The sequence below is a fragment of the Gymnodraco acuticeps genome, unplaced genomic scaffold (genome assembly GCF_902827175.1).
Source record: "Gymnodraco acuticeps unplaced genomic scaffold, fGymAcu1.1, whole genome shotgun sequence".
Classification (NCBI taxonomy): domain Eukaryota; kingdom Metazoa; phylum Chordata; class Actinopteri; order Perciformes; family Bathydraconidae; genus Gymnodraco; species Gymnodraco acuticeps.
The window spans coordinates 423,847-441,433 of record NW_022992150.1 but is presented as its reverse complement, the minus strand read 5'-3'; the positions used below and the strand labels follow the sequence as shown (position 1 = coordinate 441,433).

Below are 17,587 nucleotides of genomic sequence, written 5' to 3'. Positions count from 1 at the left end.
GGACGCCCCCCTGTCTTGATTGCCAAACGGCGAATCAGTGGACATGAGGGAGTCCTGTTCCAACAAGCTAGAGAAAAAGTGTTACCAACCCGTCCTTAATCCGGAGAAAAAGGGACGGTGTGGGTCCTTTGTTCTCAAAGATTATTGACTGGTGTGTCAATATACTTCTAATCCTTTTCTCCTCCGTGAGAGAGAAAAAGAAAAGCGTCCTCGCTACCGTGGTGTCGGTAGTAAGGGGAAGCCTGCTAGCAACAGGTGCGTAGCTAGCTTGAGAAAAATCAAAACCTTACCTTACTTTCCGGGGAAAGAAACGGCGAGGTCGATTTTAATACTAACTGGCGTTAGTATTACCGTCTTCTTGCGAAGCAGAAGGAGTAGCCGGCGAGCGCCCGTCGACCGAAATGGTTATATTTGGGTTCAGTCTGTGGACCGTTAAGCTTGTCCGGCTACTATAGAGATGTGCTCTGAAGCGAGAAGAGGTGTTTGAATGACGCATGCGTCGTGGCGCAAGCTACTTATAGGGGGTGAATTCCCTGACGTTGACGTCAAGATCACCAGCCAATCAGGATTGGCGTAATGAGATTGATGCTTCTGTTTGCTCCGGGATGAGGCGCATCCCATAGTGAGACATCGAACGGAGTGTTATGAATGAGAACAACAATGTTTTAACAAATCGTATGAAATAATCTGATGACAGAACTGTAAACAGAATAGCTGAAACTTTAACAAAATAAAGAGTAACTCTATTACCTCTAATCATTAACCCATGTTTGTATAATTGAGTTAGTGAGTGTGTTGCTGCTAGCATACATAATACCTGACGTGGAAAAGTTACTCGTGGATGGGGCTAGAGCTACTAGAAAGACAGTCGAACCTGGTGCATTCCTCCATCTGAATGTGGTGCACTTTTGCTAAATGTTTAGACAAATTGCCCGTGTTACCGCCCTTACATGCTAAACACTCTTGGCAACGAGATTGTCCACCTCAAGACCGGTAACATTTAATCACACCTTGGAGCCAGTGGAAAATATTTTTGGTGGGGCTTTTGATATAGTGAGTAAACATTTTTTTTTTGGGAGAAATGACCCCTTAAATTAGGACTTCTGGTGATGTAATGGCGCGTTTCCAGTGCAGCGCGGAGCTCGCTTTAATGCTGCGTTCAGACCGGACGCGATGCGAATATTCGCTTCGCTCTAAACGCTCCTATCACATCGCTCAAGTCGCTCGAGTTTCACCGCGGCTGCCAGCTGTGTTTACTACTCGCATCATTCAAACAAGACGCGCTGGCTCGGGAGCTACAACTACAACAAAATTAACATATTTTACCGTGATTAAATTGTAATACACGTTTCTAAATGATGCCGACGTAACAACATACTGATACCGGTTAGTAAAAACCATGAATTAATGCTTTGACAAGTCTGCAGACAGACCTTTTAGAATGCTTGTTTTCTGAATGGAGCTTGGCTAAGCTAACGTTATATATGCTCCGACCGTCCACACTCACAACAACGGCCTATACAGACATAAATAAACCAGCGACTGTATTCTCCATGACACAGACAGTCTGTGGTTTGTACTTGTTTAACTTTTGTCTAGTTTCTGAACAGATCTGCCTGTCCCCGGCTGTTTGAAGAGCAAGCATGGGAAACAAAAGATAGCATTTACCTGTTTGCATCGTTTGCATCCAGCTAGCCTCGTTGATACGTTTTGTCTTTTTCACGAGCTTGCTGTGATATATACAAATCGGGTTGGTCCGGTCCAAGGTCTTTAAGTATCAATTTATCTCCCAAACTTCTCCTTTGGAAAGGATTGGAGAGTAGCTCTTGCACGGAATTGGGTGCGGACCGAGGTCCGGCGACTCCACCTGCACACCATTCTAAATACTGTGTCACCTTGGTCACTCACGAGTCTAAAAAACAACTCACGTCAACGCACGTAAGCAACGTGGGCGCCAACGTGAGCGCCCTCGTGACCAAAATATTTGACGGCGCTGATTGGCTGAAATTATGTTTCGGCGGCACAGTTTACTATTGAGACTTTTGCAACGTGCTGGTTGCTGCTGTTTGTCTCGGGGGCTCCGCCCGGTAATGATAAACTAATGCCATGGGCAAGGCCAGGCAGGAAACATGTGACTTATCAGTAACTTTAGACATCGTAACACAATTTTAAACGAGATTTTATTGTAGATTATACATTTTACTGATACCAATTGTATGATATTTACCTTGTTCATTAAAAATAAAAATATAAAATATATATATTTTTTAAATATTTATTTTTTTAATATATATTTTTTAATTTAATATATTTTTTTATATATTTTTTTGAATGTGGGAAGAGGTGGGGCGGCGCCCCTAGCGCCCCTATGGGCCGGCCGCCACTGCTTGGAGCGCTTCTCTCCGCAATCCCCGCCGTGTGTTGCTGCATGTAGCTTGTGTGTAAACTGCCCCGCCCCCACAGACGGGGGAGAGAGAGATCTCGGCCCTTTCTCATTTCTCTAACTCCCCTCCTCGACTCCTATCCTCGATACTTAGTCCCGCCCACAGGAGATGCGAGCGGAGGAGCCGAGGGGAAGCAGCAGGCGGTTAGAGAAATGAGAACTCCTCTCCTCTGAGCGGTCATTTTAAAGAGACGTCCATTAATGATGACAGGAGGCACAGCAGCCCTCTGTCTGATGGACAGATGTGTTCATGACGACTTATATATTTACTTTGATTCATTCACAGTGCGGTATAATGAGACAATAACAGGCTACAGATGCGGACACACACACACACACATATATATATATATATATATATATATATATGTATATATTATTTATATAAATATATACAATTTCAGAATCAAACAGAGCACTCTCATAACACTATCAGAGCCTGGATATATCCCCCCCCCCTCTCTGGTCGCTACAATGAGGAAAATAAATTACGGGCCAAAAGTTGTATTTACAAGTATTAAAAGTAAGCAGAGGACACCAAACCAACTGAGACCTGTCTGCAGGGCCGCCCCTGGCCAACTTGGGGACCCAAGCGACATTGTGAGATGAGGCCTCCCCCCCCCCCCACCGACAGGAGTAAAAAAAAATGTTTTTGGAAACAAAGTAGGCTACTTTGCAAATATAATTCCTGTTTATTATTATTATCAACACAGTTACTTTTTTATACAGTGAGGTAAATGGTAAATGTGCATGTATGTCGTTCAGTATGCGTTTACAGGTACGTCTGCATTTCCTGCCAAATACTAGCCTCAAAAAGATTACAATATAATTAATGCAAATAAACTACTTCTACTACTAATAATAATCATAATCAATTCAATAATATAAATACTATATTATTGTATTGTAATATAGTTGTAATAGTCGAGACAAAACATGCTTATGACATGCTCAAAAACTGATATTTCTTAAATCTGTATTCAAATATAGTTCCCTCTGTCAGCAATGTATCAACAACTACACACACATTTCTATCAGTATTTCTCTGTGTTGTGGTTGACATGATAATGACTGTTAGGAGTTAAGGGGAGAGGCTGAGCATCACCATGAAATGTGCAAATTGACATAAAAATGAATAAAAGGGGAAAAAATGCTCCATGTGTTTTAGGCTGTAAACTTTAACTGTTATGTAAGCCAACTAGACAGACAGTTTATCACTCTTCCTCCTGTACATTAGCAGATAAAAGGCATAACATACTTGAATGAATGTTAAATAAAGAATGCTGGAAATAACATGCATCTCTATTCGCCTATATGCTATGCAGAGACTGCCTTCTTCATGTCGTGAATTACAGCTGATGTTTTAATATGGCAATTGGCAATTTGAATACAACATTCGCAAGTTGTACATTTGACTCATACAATAACCCACCTTCGAGTGATGCTCTAGTTTCTTCATGTTTTGTTTTTTTCCCCTCTTGCTTGCGCTGGACTGAAACTGTCTTTTCACCGACATCTCTTCACCTGCACTAGTGGCGGTATCAAAGCCGTGATTGGTCAGATGTTGATTCATTGCAACGGTGTCGGGTTACAGAGGTGCTCCCCTTGTCACCTCTCACTCTCACTCTTGCGGGGTGTGTGCGGAGAACTGCGCACAGCAGCTGAGGCCCTCTGGGCGGGGCCCCCTGCGCAAGGCGGGGCCCCATGCAGCCTGCGTGATTGGCCTGTAGGGAGGGGCGGCCCTGCCTGTCTGTCCGCTGCATCTACGCACACACTGTACCACACACACCTACACCACACACACGCACATACAGTTCCTAAAACAGGCTACAGCCGTTGTCTATTTTGTTATGTGAAGCACTAAATGGTTTTAGAAAATATCGACTCTTTGTTTGTAGATATCTACTAAACTAAAGCAAATAAAAAAGAGTAGGCCTGTTATACCGAGTGATATATTATACACACTGCTCTGCTTTCTGCACGGACCTCACAGCTGTTCTCTCTGTAAACATCGCGTTGCGATGAGAGCAGTTTCTAAAATATTATCCAGGGGATGCATGCAGAGCTGTCATTGGCTGAGATAAGTCCGGCCGTGCGTCACGACTCTTTGAAACATCTCTGTTCCCGGAAATGCATCCACGAAGGAGCCATGGAGGACCCATCAGTGTATCCTCGGTTATAGCTCCTCCAGAGAGCCTCCTCGATGCTTGATCCTCGAAGATCATTTAGAGAAATGAGATGTCCTTCAACATGGCGCGCTGAAATCCATTTCCGGGTCACTGCCGGAGGACCGAGGAGTCGAGGAGGGGGATTTGATGAAATGAGAAAGGGCCCTCGTCTCGATTGGAAAGATCAAAAATACACCGACGACCATAGACGCATTTGTTTGTCTTTTTGCATGTTAGAAACGAGTTGGCGACACTAAGGCTGCGAGATAATGTTTTCGTAGCAATAATACATGACCTTTCTCTTTCTCAACTCGCTACTCGGAGGGAAGTCGCTGTCATATGCCGTGTGAACACTCCGATAATGCCTCTCCACGTTACTTTTCTTTGGCAAAGCGACGCTTGCTTTACAAATAAGGCAAATAACCTTTATGTGACATCACAAAAAAATATTCTTCCTCCCATTCTGGGTGGAAGTGGTTTGTCTTTAGCTTTTTGCTCGGTCCCGCACTCATTTTGTTGTTTGTCTCTTTAACTTAATTTGAGTTTTCCCGGCACTTGACTGATTTTGTATCGCTTTGCATTCTGGGTTAACAGACTGGAAAGCGATAGGTCGCTTTTTCTGTCAATCAAGTAAACTCCTGAATTAAGTGGCAGGGAGGCCAAGGGAGGAGGAATCAAAACCTGTTTTGTCTATTTCAACGGAGCTGGATTTTTTTTTTTTTTTATGAATGACTCACGATCTACCAGCATTGCCCCCGTCGACGTACTGGGCACCTCTGCTCTATATAAATCACAACAAACAAGGCAATAAATAACCTTTTTGACCTGCCACATTTTTTTTATTTCCAGCAGTTTGATGACATTTTTTTTATAAACTTAATAAGATATAAAATAACAATATAGATTTGTTTGGTAAATGCTCAAATATGTTATATGTACTTGACAACAGTATTGGAGGTGCCAGATGTATGTATCTTAGAAAATGCTGTATGTAATTCACTCATGATCCTCTTTTACTCCGTTCTTTCCAGTTATTTCTCTCAGTTGTCAGACAGCGGGCAGAAGCTCGGAGAGGAGGTGAGGCGTTCCTACCATCAGCTGGTGCTCATGCTGGTGGACGCAGTACAAGGCTTCAGTAGCCTCAATGAGAAGTAAGTTCTTATTCACTGAAATCAAAAAGCTCTTGTTCAGTGTAATTCTAAGTGTGTGTCCAGTGGTGTAACCTGTAATTTACCCCTGCTCTCAGAGCCCTGCTCCCCGCCCTGTCCTGTGTGCAGACCGTCTTGCTGCACCTTTTGGACATGAGCTGGGAGGTTCACGACCTTCCTCTCTTCCTGGATATAAAGCTACCGGACCTCCTGCTCAGCATGTCCCAGGAGAACATCAGTGTTCATGACATCGCTATCAGGTAATCTCAGAGTCATCTCAGAAATAAAATAGGCGACACACAGTGGAAATGAAGTGCTTCCCGTTCATTACAATTATTAAGCACATGCACACAGCTTTCCTTTTGACAAATCAGTAGTTTTGCAATGTGCCTTGTGAGTCTATTCATTTGAAATATCTTACAATATTTTAAGCAGTGTCTTAGCTACTAAAATAGCAGAGATGATAAAATGATACGATCCTGTGGTTTGAATTTGTCTTCAGTCAATGGACAGAGGAGGATGAAATTGCAGACTACAAGAAGAACCAGGAGTGGATGGATGAGTGCATGGACGGGATGTTTGAGAAGTGGTATGACAAAATCGATGAAGAGGACTCCATGGAGGACAGGAGAAAGGTACATCACAGTCCAATCACTAGAAAAACAAGGGAAATTGTCTGGTTTATCTGGAGACAAATGGCACTTAACCTGACTGCCCTGTCTTTAAGCTATGTGCTCAAATTAGCATAATGTTATTCTGTTGTTTAGTCTTGTACCATTAAGGCTGCAGCCAACCTTTATATCCATTAAGGGTCAATCTGATGAATATTTAAAGTTATGATTTGGTCTATAAATGTCAGATAGTGGTGCAACATTTAAAACCATGTCTTTTTATAGACCAAAGTGATGTTGTGGTTTTTCAGGCCAAAACCCAAAGAAATTAGATTAGATTCAACTTTATTGTCATTGCACAGAGTACAGGTACTAAGACAACGAAATGTAGTTTGCATCTATCCAGAAGTGGAAAACAGCAGAAAGTGCAGAGTTGTTCAAGTATAATATGAATATGTATAACTTTAACTATATATTTATTTGTTGTTCCTTCCTTTTCTTTTCCCTTCACTATATCTGTAAAGCGTCTTTGAGCACCTGTAAAAGCGCTAACAAATTAAATCTATTATTATTATTATTATTATATATATAAACATGTTACGGGTATAAACAGACTGAATATATTTACACTATGAACATTATGAGGAGGTATAAACATTTTTTAACAGCAGTATAGAAATAAGAAAGGTATACAAATATACAGTATAATACAGACACTATCCACAGAATAATTATAGACCCTTATTGACGTTTTGAATTTCAATAACGGTAATGTAATTAAATATAACATAACAAATAAATCAAATAATTAAATATATGAGGCTAAAAAAAAAAATGAAAAAAGATTGTTGTTTTACCTTCGTTTGACTAATCCATTTGTTGACTTATCACTGCAGCTCCCCACTTACACTAAGCTAAGATGTATGCAGGTGTTTGCTCACCATATATAGGAGCTTATTGCTTATAATCATACTGTGTACTTACATGTACCTGCTTTTATCCACAGATGCACATGTTCATCGCACGTTATTGTGACCTGCTCAATGTTGTCATCTCCTGTGACGGCTGCGAGAGGATGGCTCCCTGGCACCGCTACCGATGTCTGCAGTGCATGGACATGGACCTCTGCAAGACCTGCTTCCTCAGTGAGCTCACACACTCCACTACACCACCACTCACACAGTCACTTATTGCAAGTTAGATAAAAGCAGAACCAAATGTGTGTTTTTTTTACCAGGTGGTGCCAAGCCTGAGGGCCATGAGGACGACCATGAGATGGTGAACATGGAATATGCATGTGACCACTGCCAGGGGCTCATTGTAGGCAGCAGGATCAACTGCAACGTCTGTGAAGACTTTGACCTGTGCTTTGGTTGTTACAATGCAAAGAAGTATCCCGACAGGTGATGCATTTAAAGTGTCTTATTCTGTTTAAACACATTGAATCACTGACCTCCGAATTGTTGGCTTAATGGTTTTTATCATTTCCATCTCTAGCCACCTGCCCACCCATCGGATCACAGTCTACCCCATGGTGACAATACGAATCAGTGACCGCCACCGCCTGATCCAGCCCTACATCCACAACTACTCCTGGCTTCTTTTTGCTGCTTTGGCTCTCTACACGTCAGAGCTTAGCAGTCAGAAGCAGATGGAGGGCGAGTCTTTAGACAGCAACACCTTGAGCCAGGCCTCATCTCTGCAGACACACTGCTCCCAGCTCATCACTGACTGTTTGCTAAAGGGGCAGCCTGGAAAAGGTAAGTTCAAACCAGAAATTCGTTTTTGAAGGACTCGTTCCACATTTTGGAAAATACACTTTATTTATTGCTGATACCTGGATGAGGAGTCTTTAATCTAAGTATCAAACTAAAGCCAGCAGCAGGTTATTTTAGCAAGACTAGATGCAAGGCAAACTACTTGCGTGGCCTCCTTTGCCATTGCTTCATGTAACTGAGCACCAGAGTTGGGTGTAATATTGGGTAATAATATTACTTTTGTCGGTAACGGAGTAGTGTAACGCGTTACTTTTGTAATTTAGTAATCGCACTACAGTTACTAACATTGCCCCGACACGCGTTACTTCGTTACTTTTATAAAATAATCACACTCACTGACAGACAAGAGGGGTTTCCGCCGCAGGTTTATATACATGTAGGCCTATGTAATCTGCGCGACTTGCGAGACCACATCTCCACGTGCAGTGCTGCATAAACATGGATGAGTCATCTGTAAACTCCCTCAACGGGGCCGCTCGCTCTCTTTTGTTGATCGCCCTCTCACGGGTGAACAGTTCAATGTCCCGCTTCATTGTAGGAATTCTGCCATGTCTCTACCACTTTAGTTTGACCATCTCTGTTACTAAGTTATGGAATACTAAATACATAAGTAATTAGATACCTTACCGTTACTGCCCTCATAAAGAATGATAAGAATAATGCGTCTTGAACTGGTTTCATTAATGAGTGTCTTGACGTTTCACAGACTGTTAGCTTGTTGTGTGGCTGGTAGCCTATTTTAGAGAAAGACTTGTGTTATGTCTTCCTTAATGCAATAGTAATTGGGGGTGCAAGTGGAGTCTCGCAGAGGCAAAACTGTGGCGCGCACACTGTAGGTGCGCCGCAGTCTGCGTGATCTGCCTGTAGGGAGGGGCGGGCCGGCCCTGCGAGTAAAGTAACGAGTAAAGTAACGAGTTACTTTATGTAGAGAGTAACGAAGTAGTGTAATATATTACTTTTTTAAAAAGTAATATGTAATATGTAATATATTACTTTTTTTTAGTAACGACCCCATCTCTGCTGAGCACAAACACTTCAGCATATTTACCAAATTGTAGAACAATTCCTTTAAACACAAAATTGGCCCTTGGAGAGATAAGCTTCATCTATCCATTCCCGTCTCCCACATGTTTGATGAACTTGGGTAAAACAATGTTCTGTATTTTCAAACGAAATTAATTGTATAAGGGAGATTTTTCATTGTTTAACCATTTTTCATTGTATATCAAACCTTTCTTTTCAATCCATCCACATAGGTCTTCGTTCCTCAGCCTTGCTCGCCCTGCTGTCGCCCAATGAATCGGCTTCTGACAGTGAGCTGTGTCCTGTCTCTCCGGAGTCCTCTCAGGAGCTCAGCACAGCCACTGACACCTCCTCTGTCCCCGGCAACACCGCAGCTATCTGCTCCCTAACATCTCCCAGGGACACAGTAAGGAACATACCTGACGTGATAGGATACAATTAATAATCTCTGTTAGGGGGGTGGATCAATAAAGTTTAAGGAAGAAGAAAAACATTGGCAAGCAGATCACCTTACTAGATTCACAAACATGGCAGTATATGCGCTACAAATATACCTCTACCTATTTTTGTAAATCAGCTAAAGTTTATATAGGTAAAGCTGTATGCAGTATTCTAACTTTTGAAGAGTTTGGGCCGTCTACCTACCGAATTGTTGTTCTGCTCTTACCCCCAGATCAAACCATCAGGGAAGGAGAATAAAACAAAGGAGTTGGGCTCTCCTCCCCCTGTTCCTTCAGAGATGTCATCCCCACCAGGCACTGCAGAGGGGGAGAAAAGGAAGCTGGTTACCCAAGACACGCTGGACTCCCCCAGCCTCAGTCAGACCCCCTCTGTGTCCAGCGAGGACCCCCTCTCTCCTGTGTTGCATGGTAAATACTGAGAATACCAGACTCTGATGGTGGTCATTAGTGCTTATGACTATCCCTTAGCTGTCAGGATCAGAATTGTTGGTTATATTTGTGTTTCTTTCTGCCATTCTCTGTTTCAGAGCCTGATTCAGGAACAGTCACTTCTCCAGCAGCTGAAGTTGTCAAGGGGACTGAGAGGCTCCCCCCAGTTCTCCTTCAGGAGCATGTGTTTTCAGAGTGCTCCAGAGAGAGGATCCTGGGACTACTATCAGCCATGCTGCCCCCTGCCATACCAGTACGTGAAACCTAAGACAGGTTTTTATGGTTTTATGAAACGCTTAAGAAATAGTGCTGAGAGTTGGCTGTCAGAATGAATACTTCCCTTATCTGTGTGTTAAATATGAAGCTACAGATAACAGCAAATGAGTATTAATGTAGTTACTAAAGTTAGGTAACAACATCTGCCTATCAGCACCTCTAAAGCTCGCTAATTAACACGTTATCTTTCATTTTATTGCTCCCTGTACATTATTTTTTACAAGGAGTACGTGCTGAACTATAGTTCTTCTTGGGCAGGTGTTGTAAATTCCTTCAGCTTTGTCCTCACCTTGAAGTTTCCAGGCAACCATTGAGGCTCCAGGAGGTCACAGATTTAGCCCAGAAAGTCACACACTATAATCCCCCAAACATTTTTTGTCAACACTTAGGTTATAAAATGTAATTATTTCAAACTCAGCATTCATTATTTTCTAAATGTTCACTATTTGTCAGCATTGTCTTTATGTTTTCCATTTCCTACTTTTAACATTTACATCTTCTTTTTTCTATCCCCAGGGCAGCACCCTGTCTCTGCCCAGTCTGAACTCCATCCTGCCCAAGCTCTTCAGGGCGGTCATTTCCAATGCTGGCTCTCTGAACGAGACGTACCACCTCACCCTGGGGCTGCTGGGTCAGCTGCTGCTCCGAATCCCTCCGATGGAGTCCGACTCTGCTGTTACTGAGGCTCTGGCTGACAAATATGACTTGTTAACACAAGCAGAGGCAACCAGTTCAGACATCCAGGGCTGGAAGACCACCCAGCTGCTGTTCAGCCTCGGAGCCGTCTGTTTAGACAGGTAAAATAAGGAAAACCTGTTAATCCCACAGGAATGTTTTGTTGCTTATAAAATCGATTTCTTGGTGACAAACCCGCAGGTATTAAACTAACAACAAGTCTGCACTTGTTAGCACCTTCATGGATCAAGCAATGTGAGATCTTTTTAATACCATAAAGCAAAGAACATGATTTTACATGCTGTTATTATCCATGTTGGGTCCTAATATTTTAACATTGCCAATAAGTCAGACAAGAGTTAGAAATCTGATCTTTGTATAATCCTGGCAATAGTACAGAAGCCCTGAGAGTCAAGTGAGAAAAACATTATTGTGATCCATTGTTTAAGTCCAAGTCCAAACTATTGTCTCTACTTTGCTTAAGGACAGGTGAGAAACAAGGTTTTGCCAGGATAATCTTTTCTAGTTTTTCATTTTTTTATTTATGTTAAGGAAATAGGAATATACACATTCATGTTTTCTTCCCGATAAGCTTTTTTTCTCCCTGCACTCTTAAAACAAGGTAATTAGTATGATATGTTACATTGCTGCCATGTCCAGCGACGGTAAAAACATGCTTTAAGTCTATTTAGAACATCGAGTAATGGCGCTTTTCAGACTCTTGTGGCATAAATTAGTATAACAACAACAGTTAGAAAAATGTTCCTAAATTAAAGGAAAATACAAATCCATAACTTTTTTTCCACCTGTTTAACTGATGAAATAAAAATCAAGGGACTTCATAGAAGACTTTTTTTCCACTGTTCTTAAATCATAAACACAGAAAAGAAAACAATTTAGTTCAGACTAAGAAAATGGAAATGAGAATTGTGTTTCTTACTTGCCTCTCAGGACTTCCATCTTCACTAATCTTTGTAATAATAACCCTCCTAAAATATTCAACAAATCTGCAAAATCAGATGTAGAACTGAGAAACTGAAGGTTTACCAAAATCACACACTTATTACAAAAAGTTAATAGATGTTTGTTCTGTGAAATAAATGCCGCCATCATCTGTTGCAGTTCATTTGAGATATCTCTCTTCTTATGCTCTGTTTTGCAGTCGTATTGGTCTGGATTGGGCGTGCACAGTGGCAGATATCTTACACAGTCTGAATGCGTGTCCTGAGTGGAGCACAGTCATCGCTGCCTTCACGGATCACTGTATTCAGCTGCTGCCACAAACCCTCAAACGCACCAACCTCTTCACCCTGCTGGTGCTGGTGGGCTTCCCTGAGGTGTGTATAATACTGACCACTGTAGCGATTAGTGTACAGCGTAGTCTCTGACTCTCTAAGCTCAGTTTTAACTCCTCTGTGTGTCTGCCAGGTGCTGTGTGTGGGCACCCAAACAGTGTTCATCGACAACGCCAATGAACAGCACAACATGATCCTGCTCAAACACTTCACAGAGAAGAACCACGCTGCAGTGGTGGATGTTAAGACACGAAAGAGGAAAACAGGTTGGTGCCGTTGTAGCGCACCCTGGTTACTTTGTGTAAGAATAAACATGGAATTTACCCTCTCTGTGTTTTCTTCTTTCTAGTGAAGGACTACCAACTGATCCAGTCTCTGGACTCCACTGCAGCCGGTCTCCCCGGGCAGTCAGAGGGCGACGGCAGCACTAAGACCCTGCTCAGCCGCTACCTGAGGAACTTCACCTCCATCATCAGCCACTTGCTGCAGGCCAGCCAGGACAACGGCTCTCCTGATGCCGTGGAGGCATCCTGGGTTCTCTCCTTGGCCCTCAAAGGCCTCTACAACACACTGAAGGTACCTACCACCTCAGAATTTGAAAAGCAAAACAAAAATGTATGCGTATAACACGTTTATTAAAATAATGTTTACAAGTACTCTACATACAATAAAAGCCAAAACCAGCAACAATAAATGGTTGTTAGATATATACTGTATATATGAGTAGATACAACTAAACACACCAGCAAACAAAGAACGGATTACAACTTTTTTTTAAAAGAGTGTGATTCACAGAAGAAACCTATTCAAACAGAACATATTTAGAAGGCTTTTTACATTATATTACATTACATTACATGTCACTTGTTAGACGCTTTTATCCAAAGCGACTTACATACTCAATACAGTGGGCAAGGGACACAACGACATGCTGACTGCAGTGGGGTTTGAACCTGTGCTCCCCTGATCCGAACACCAACGCACAACCCACTGCACCACACGCCTCTTTTGAAAAGAGGAAAGAGATATTGCATGCTCAATAGACAATTTGTTCCAAATTAAAGGTGAAAGCACTGGTGCCTTTTAGTTTTGAGCCTGGCATGTGGAACAACGAAAAAAGTTGCGAACCAGCTCATAAAAAGTAAAAAGATCAGCAGATTAGCTTGGGCTTAAAAAACAGTAACATATTATAATCTATTCTGAATCTCGCTGGTAGTCAGTGCAGATATTCAAAGACTGGGGTAATATGGTCTCTTATTTTATTGCTGACTGCAGCATTTTGAACAAACTGGACACATCATTGATTTCTGACCGAGACAAGTATAGACACAGTTGAAATAGTCTTGATGAGTTTATTTAAATCCGTATGACATAAGATTGACTCAAATTCAGGACTGCACAACTCTCTTAAACTGTCTCAGGTCAGTGTTAAAAGTCTCCAGAACAACATCTGAGTGGTTGTGTAGGCTAGGAGCAACTGGCTTAGATCATGTTTTTTATTTCTTCTCTTGTGTAGAAACATGGAGTAGAGCACGCTCAGGAGGACATCCAGGAGTCAGGCCTGACGCAGCTGCTGGTGAGGAAGTGCAGCAAAGGGACCGGCTTCACCAAGCTGTGGTTGCTGCGAGACCTGGAGATCCTCTCCATCATGCTCTACTCCTCCAAGAGGGAGATCCACTCCATGGCCCAGGACCCAGAGCGGGACCAAAGAGAGCAGGACAAAGAGCACGACTCGGACCACTCCAGCTGCTGTGCCGACGAGACCGACGTCAGCAACAAGCCCGACCCCTTAGAGGGGCTCGATGAGGAGACAAAGATTTGCTTCCAGGTGATGAGGGATACTATAAGAGATTTCCATAAGTGCAAACTACTCATTCATTTCAGTCAGATTATTATTATTTAAATGTTTTATTTGTAGTTAAATCATTTTGACTGAAGTTACAATTTGCTATTCATGTACAGTTTAAGAACACTGCTTCAAAACAATGCAATGCAATAGAAACGTCCCTAATGGTCTCTTTTAGTCCCATGACATTACATGTTTTTGACGCATTTATCCAAAGGGACATTCCAACAGGAGCCATGTATCATACGCAAGGACACTTAAACATGTTGACTGCTGGGGCTGATTGTAGAATCACTGCCCCTCCCATTAGAACATTGCTATTTTTATCTGCACAGTGCAGTAAAAAGCCAAATGAAAAGCTAATTTACTTGTTTATTTATCTAGAAACCTTACAGTGATTTTCTTCTTTTCACACAGATCACACACGATGCCTTAAACGCCCCTCTCCCCATCCTGCGAGCCATGTATGAGCTGCAGATGAAGAGAACCGATTCCTTTTTCCTGGAGGTGCAGAAGAGGTCAGCCGATAAATTGTTTTTTTATTGACTTTTCTTTTAATATGATGTTGCGTGGTAAAGGTCATACTTCACAATCTGATACTACCTCTCTGTTATGTGTTGTGCCTTTGTGTTATTATCAGATTGACGGAGAAGAGATAAAAACAGATGAAACAATCCGGATGCTGGCTCAGAAGTGGCAGCCTGGCAGGCGGCCTCGCTCCGAGGAGAGGAACACCAAGGCTGTGGACACTGACATGATTGTGGTGTCATGCGTGGTGAGTTGTTGATGTGCCCTCAAAAAGCATAGTTTGTGACTTGCTAACAACATGAAACATGGGCTTTAAGGTACTTATCTGCTGTAAGTGTAATACCTACTGTACATTTCATAATGGTTGTTACTCTCCCAGTTTGGAGAAACAGACAGGGGTCATGACACAGAAGCTACGCAATATACTAAAGGGGATGGGAGCAGCAGCATATCTAGCCACTTTAAAATAATAAATATCAGTTTAAGTGTACTCCACATTTTTTTATATTTTCATAGCAGTAACACATTATTTACCGATGTGTAACTGACGCCGTTATCTATGCTCTCTTGAAAGCAACCAGACTCCATTAACAAAAACTGCAATCATACCTCTAAGAACAAGGGTGTTGCTGGTTTACCAATACTTTCAGAATTTCAAAGGATTAGTTCTAAATCTCTAAATGTATAAAATAACAAATTAACTAATCAAGGTCAGCAGTGGACCAGCAACTCTTAATTTTACCAGGTAAATTACTGTAAATAGAGTCTGATGGATAGAGAGATCATAGATAACTGATCAGTTCTCCATCAGAACAGTATGTCTAATTATAGCATACATTTAACTGATATATATATATGTTTTTGGTGACACTTTGTTTAGGTGGCTATAAACATTTGCTGACATCTACTATAGGAAATGTAGAGGCTAAGCCAACGCTTTAAGCCTCTGAGGATCCGCTTGGTGGGTTTAATTGACGCACACCTTGTTTGCTGCCGAATAAAAGTCAGAACCAACGTTTCCAGTTCGAAATAGTCCATTTATTTCCCTTTTTTACTGGTTTCTTTGTTTCATTCACCACACGATATTTATGGTTTACACAATACCTTTTGCTTTGTTTTTAATCCTGTGTTTGTGTGCGTGTTCTCCGTGTGTGGTCAAAAACTGTATGGGCCTTCCGGCGGAACCTCTCACCAACACACATAGGTTCCTACCTTTTATACCCACATTTAATTGGCTCCTACAGGAAATAAACTGACTATGGATAAGAACTCATACAACTCCAAAACAATCGAAACTACAAACTCTTAAGCCTTCAACGAGAAGAGAAGAGAAACTCTGAGGAAAGCTGTTTTTATTACATTTTCCATATGTCAATATTCTAATATGTTCCCATCATTGACTTCCCACCCACAGTCCAAACCCAGCCACTGTGAAAAGGCCACAGAGGAGATCAACGTTGTGGCCCAGAAGCTCATCACAAATTCTGAGAACGACCTGCAGCTCAGCTACGCCAAACAGCGGCGCACCAAAAGTTCAGCTCTCCTGCACAAGGAGCTGGATGTCCGCAGCAATCGAGCAGTTCGTCAATACCTGGTGAAGGTCAACCAGGCCATCGCCACGCTGTACGCCCGCCACGTCCTGGCCTCGCTGCTGGCCGACTGGCCTGCCGACGCAGCACTGAGCGAGGAGGCCCTGGAGCTGAACGGCGCCTCGCACATGGCCTACATCCTGGACATGTTGATGCAGCTGGAGGAGAGGCCGCTCTGGGAGAAGGTGGGGCATAAAGGAGAAAGATTAGGAGATTATGTTGTGTTTTTAACATTTGATTCGTTGTAGGTGCTCTGTGGATTAATGTGAGTGTGATTATCCATTCATAATCAGATTCTCCAGAGGGTGCTGAAGGGTTGCAGCCAGAGTATGCTGTGCAGTCTGTCCCTCACTGCCTGCCAGTTCATGGAGGAGCCAGGCATGGCTGTGCAGATCAGAGAGTCCAAACACCCATACGAAAACAACACCAACTTTGAGGTGGTTAACATTCCTTTTTGTTACAATTTAGAGTCAGGATAAAAAATTCTGTAATTTATTCTACAGCAGGGAAATGTACGATATTACGACAAAGGAAGGAGACGGAGTAACATATTAAATATAGAAGCAAGCATATCACCAGAAGAAATACAAATAAATGCACACTCGTGGTAACAGAAACAAGTAGCAGCATTATAGAAAGTGAACATATAAAAGTAATGAGGCAGCAGTAAGTGGCAAACAGCAATTTTGTATAAAAAGGGTATATTGCACACATCAGTCACCTCTCAACAGTGGTGTTACAGTCTGAGTATTGAAGTAGCAGCCAGAAAAACATGAGTAAATGTACATGACAAATTGCACATGGTAGTTATATTTCATAACAGTGATGTTATAGTCCCTATCTGTGGGTATTGGTGGTCTACCAGGGAGGTGTATCATCAATTACAGCCATAACTGTTTTAAAAAAGCTTTAATATTTTCTAATTTCCAACTTTGAGCTGGTCATAACATGTATAATGGCTGACTAAAGAAGAACTTGCAAAATAATCGATATATTAGTACAGGTCTTTATTTGAAACGGGGCATGTCTTTCTTTTAATTCAGTTTCTTGTCTCTCTTTAGGACAAGGTGCACATCCCAGGAGCCATCTACCTGTCAGTGAAGTTTGACTCCCGCTGCTACACGGAGGAAGGCTGTGATGAGCTCCTCATGTCCAGCAGCAGTGATTTCCTCCAGGACGTCCACAACTTCAGTGGCTCCCCTCAGAAATGGTCGGACTTTGAGATTCCTGGTGAGAAATATTTAAATGTTCCTTTTCTGCTTTATGGGTTCCCATTTTTAGATATGTTGACTATTGTGTTTAAACCCCGTTTGTGTG

At 42.1% G+C, this 17,587-nt stretch overlaps 1 protein-coding gene across 2 annotated transcripts in view; it reads left to right on the top strand.

Moving 5' to 3' along the window:
- Positions 1–17,587, top strand: part of zzef1 (zinc finger, ZZ-type with EF hand domain 1) — a 52,616-nt gene that overhangs the window by 21,144 nt on the left and 13,885 nt on the right. Inside the window, exons 31-49 of one of the 2 annotated variants that reach the window (XM_034204165.1) lie at positions 5,643–5,762; positions 5,858–6,019; positions 6,262–6,394; positions 7,377–7,515; positions 7,608–7,773; positions 7,868–8,130; positions 9,405–9,577; positions 9,845–10,040; positions 10,160–10,314; positions 10,854–11,134; positions 12,175–12,349; positions 12,441–12,573; positions 12,657–12,883; positions 13,824–14,135; positions 14,571–14,673; positions 14,795–14,928; positions 16,096–16,455; positions 16,564–16,707; positions 17,332–17,500. In XM_034204165.1, coding sequence (XP_034060056.1) covers positions 5,643–5,762; positions 5,858–6,019; positions 6,262–6,394; positions 7,377–7,515; positions 7,608–7,773; positions 7,868–8,130; positions 9,405–9,577; positions 9,845–10,040; positions 10,160–10,314; positions 10,854–11,134; positions 12,175–12,349; positions 12,441–12,573; positions 12,657–12,883; positions 13,824–14,135; positions 14,571–14,673; positions 14,795–14,928; positions 16,096–16,455; positions 16,564–16,707; positions 17,332–17,500 — 3,545 coding nt within the window. Of the gene's footprint in view, positions 1–5,642; positions 5,763–5,857; positions 6,020–6,261; positions 6,395–7,376; positions 7,516–7,607; positions 7,774–7,867; positions 8,131–9,404; positions 9,578–9,844; positions 10,041–10,159; positions 10,315–10,853; positions 11,135–12,174; positions 12,350–12,440; positions 12,574–12,656; positions 12,884–13,823; positions 14,136–14,570; positions 14,674–14,793; positions 14,929–16,095; positions 16,456–16,563; positions 16,708–17,331; positions 17,501–17,587 lie in introns of those variants that run through there. The other variant, XR_004567858.1, reaches the window with a different exon arrangement.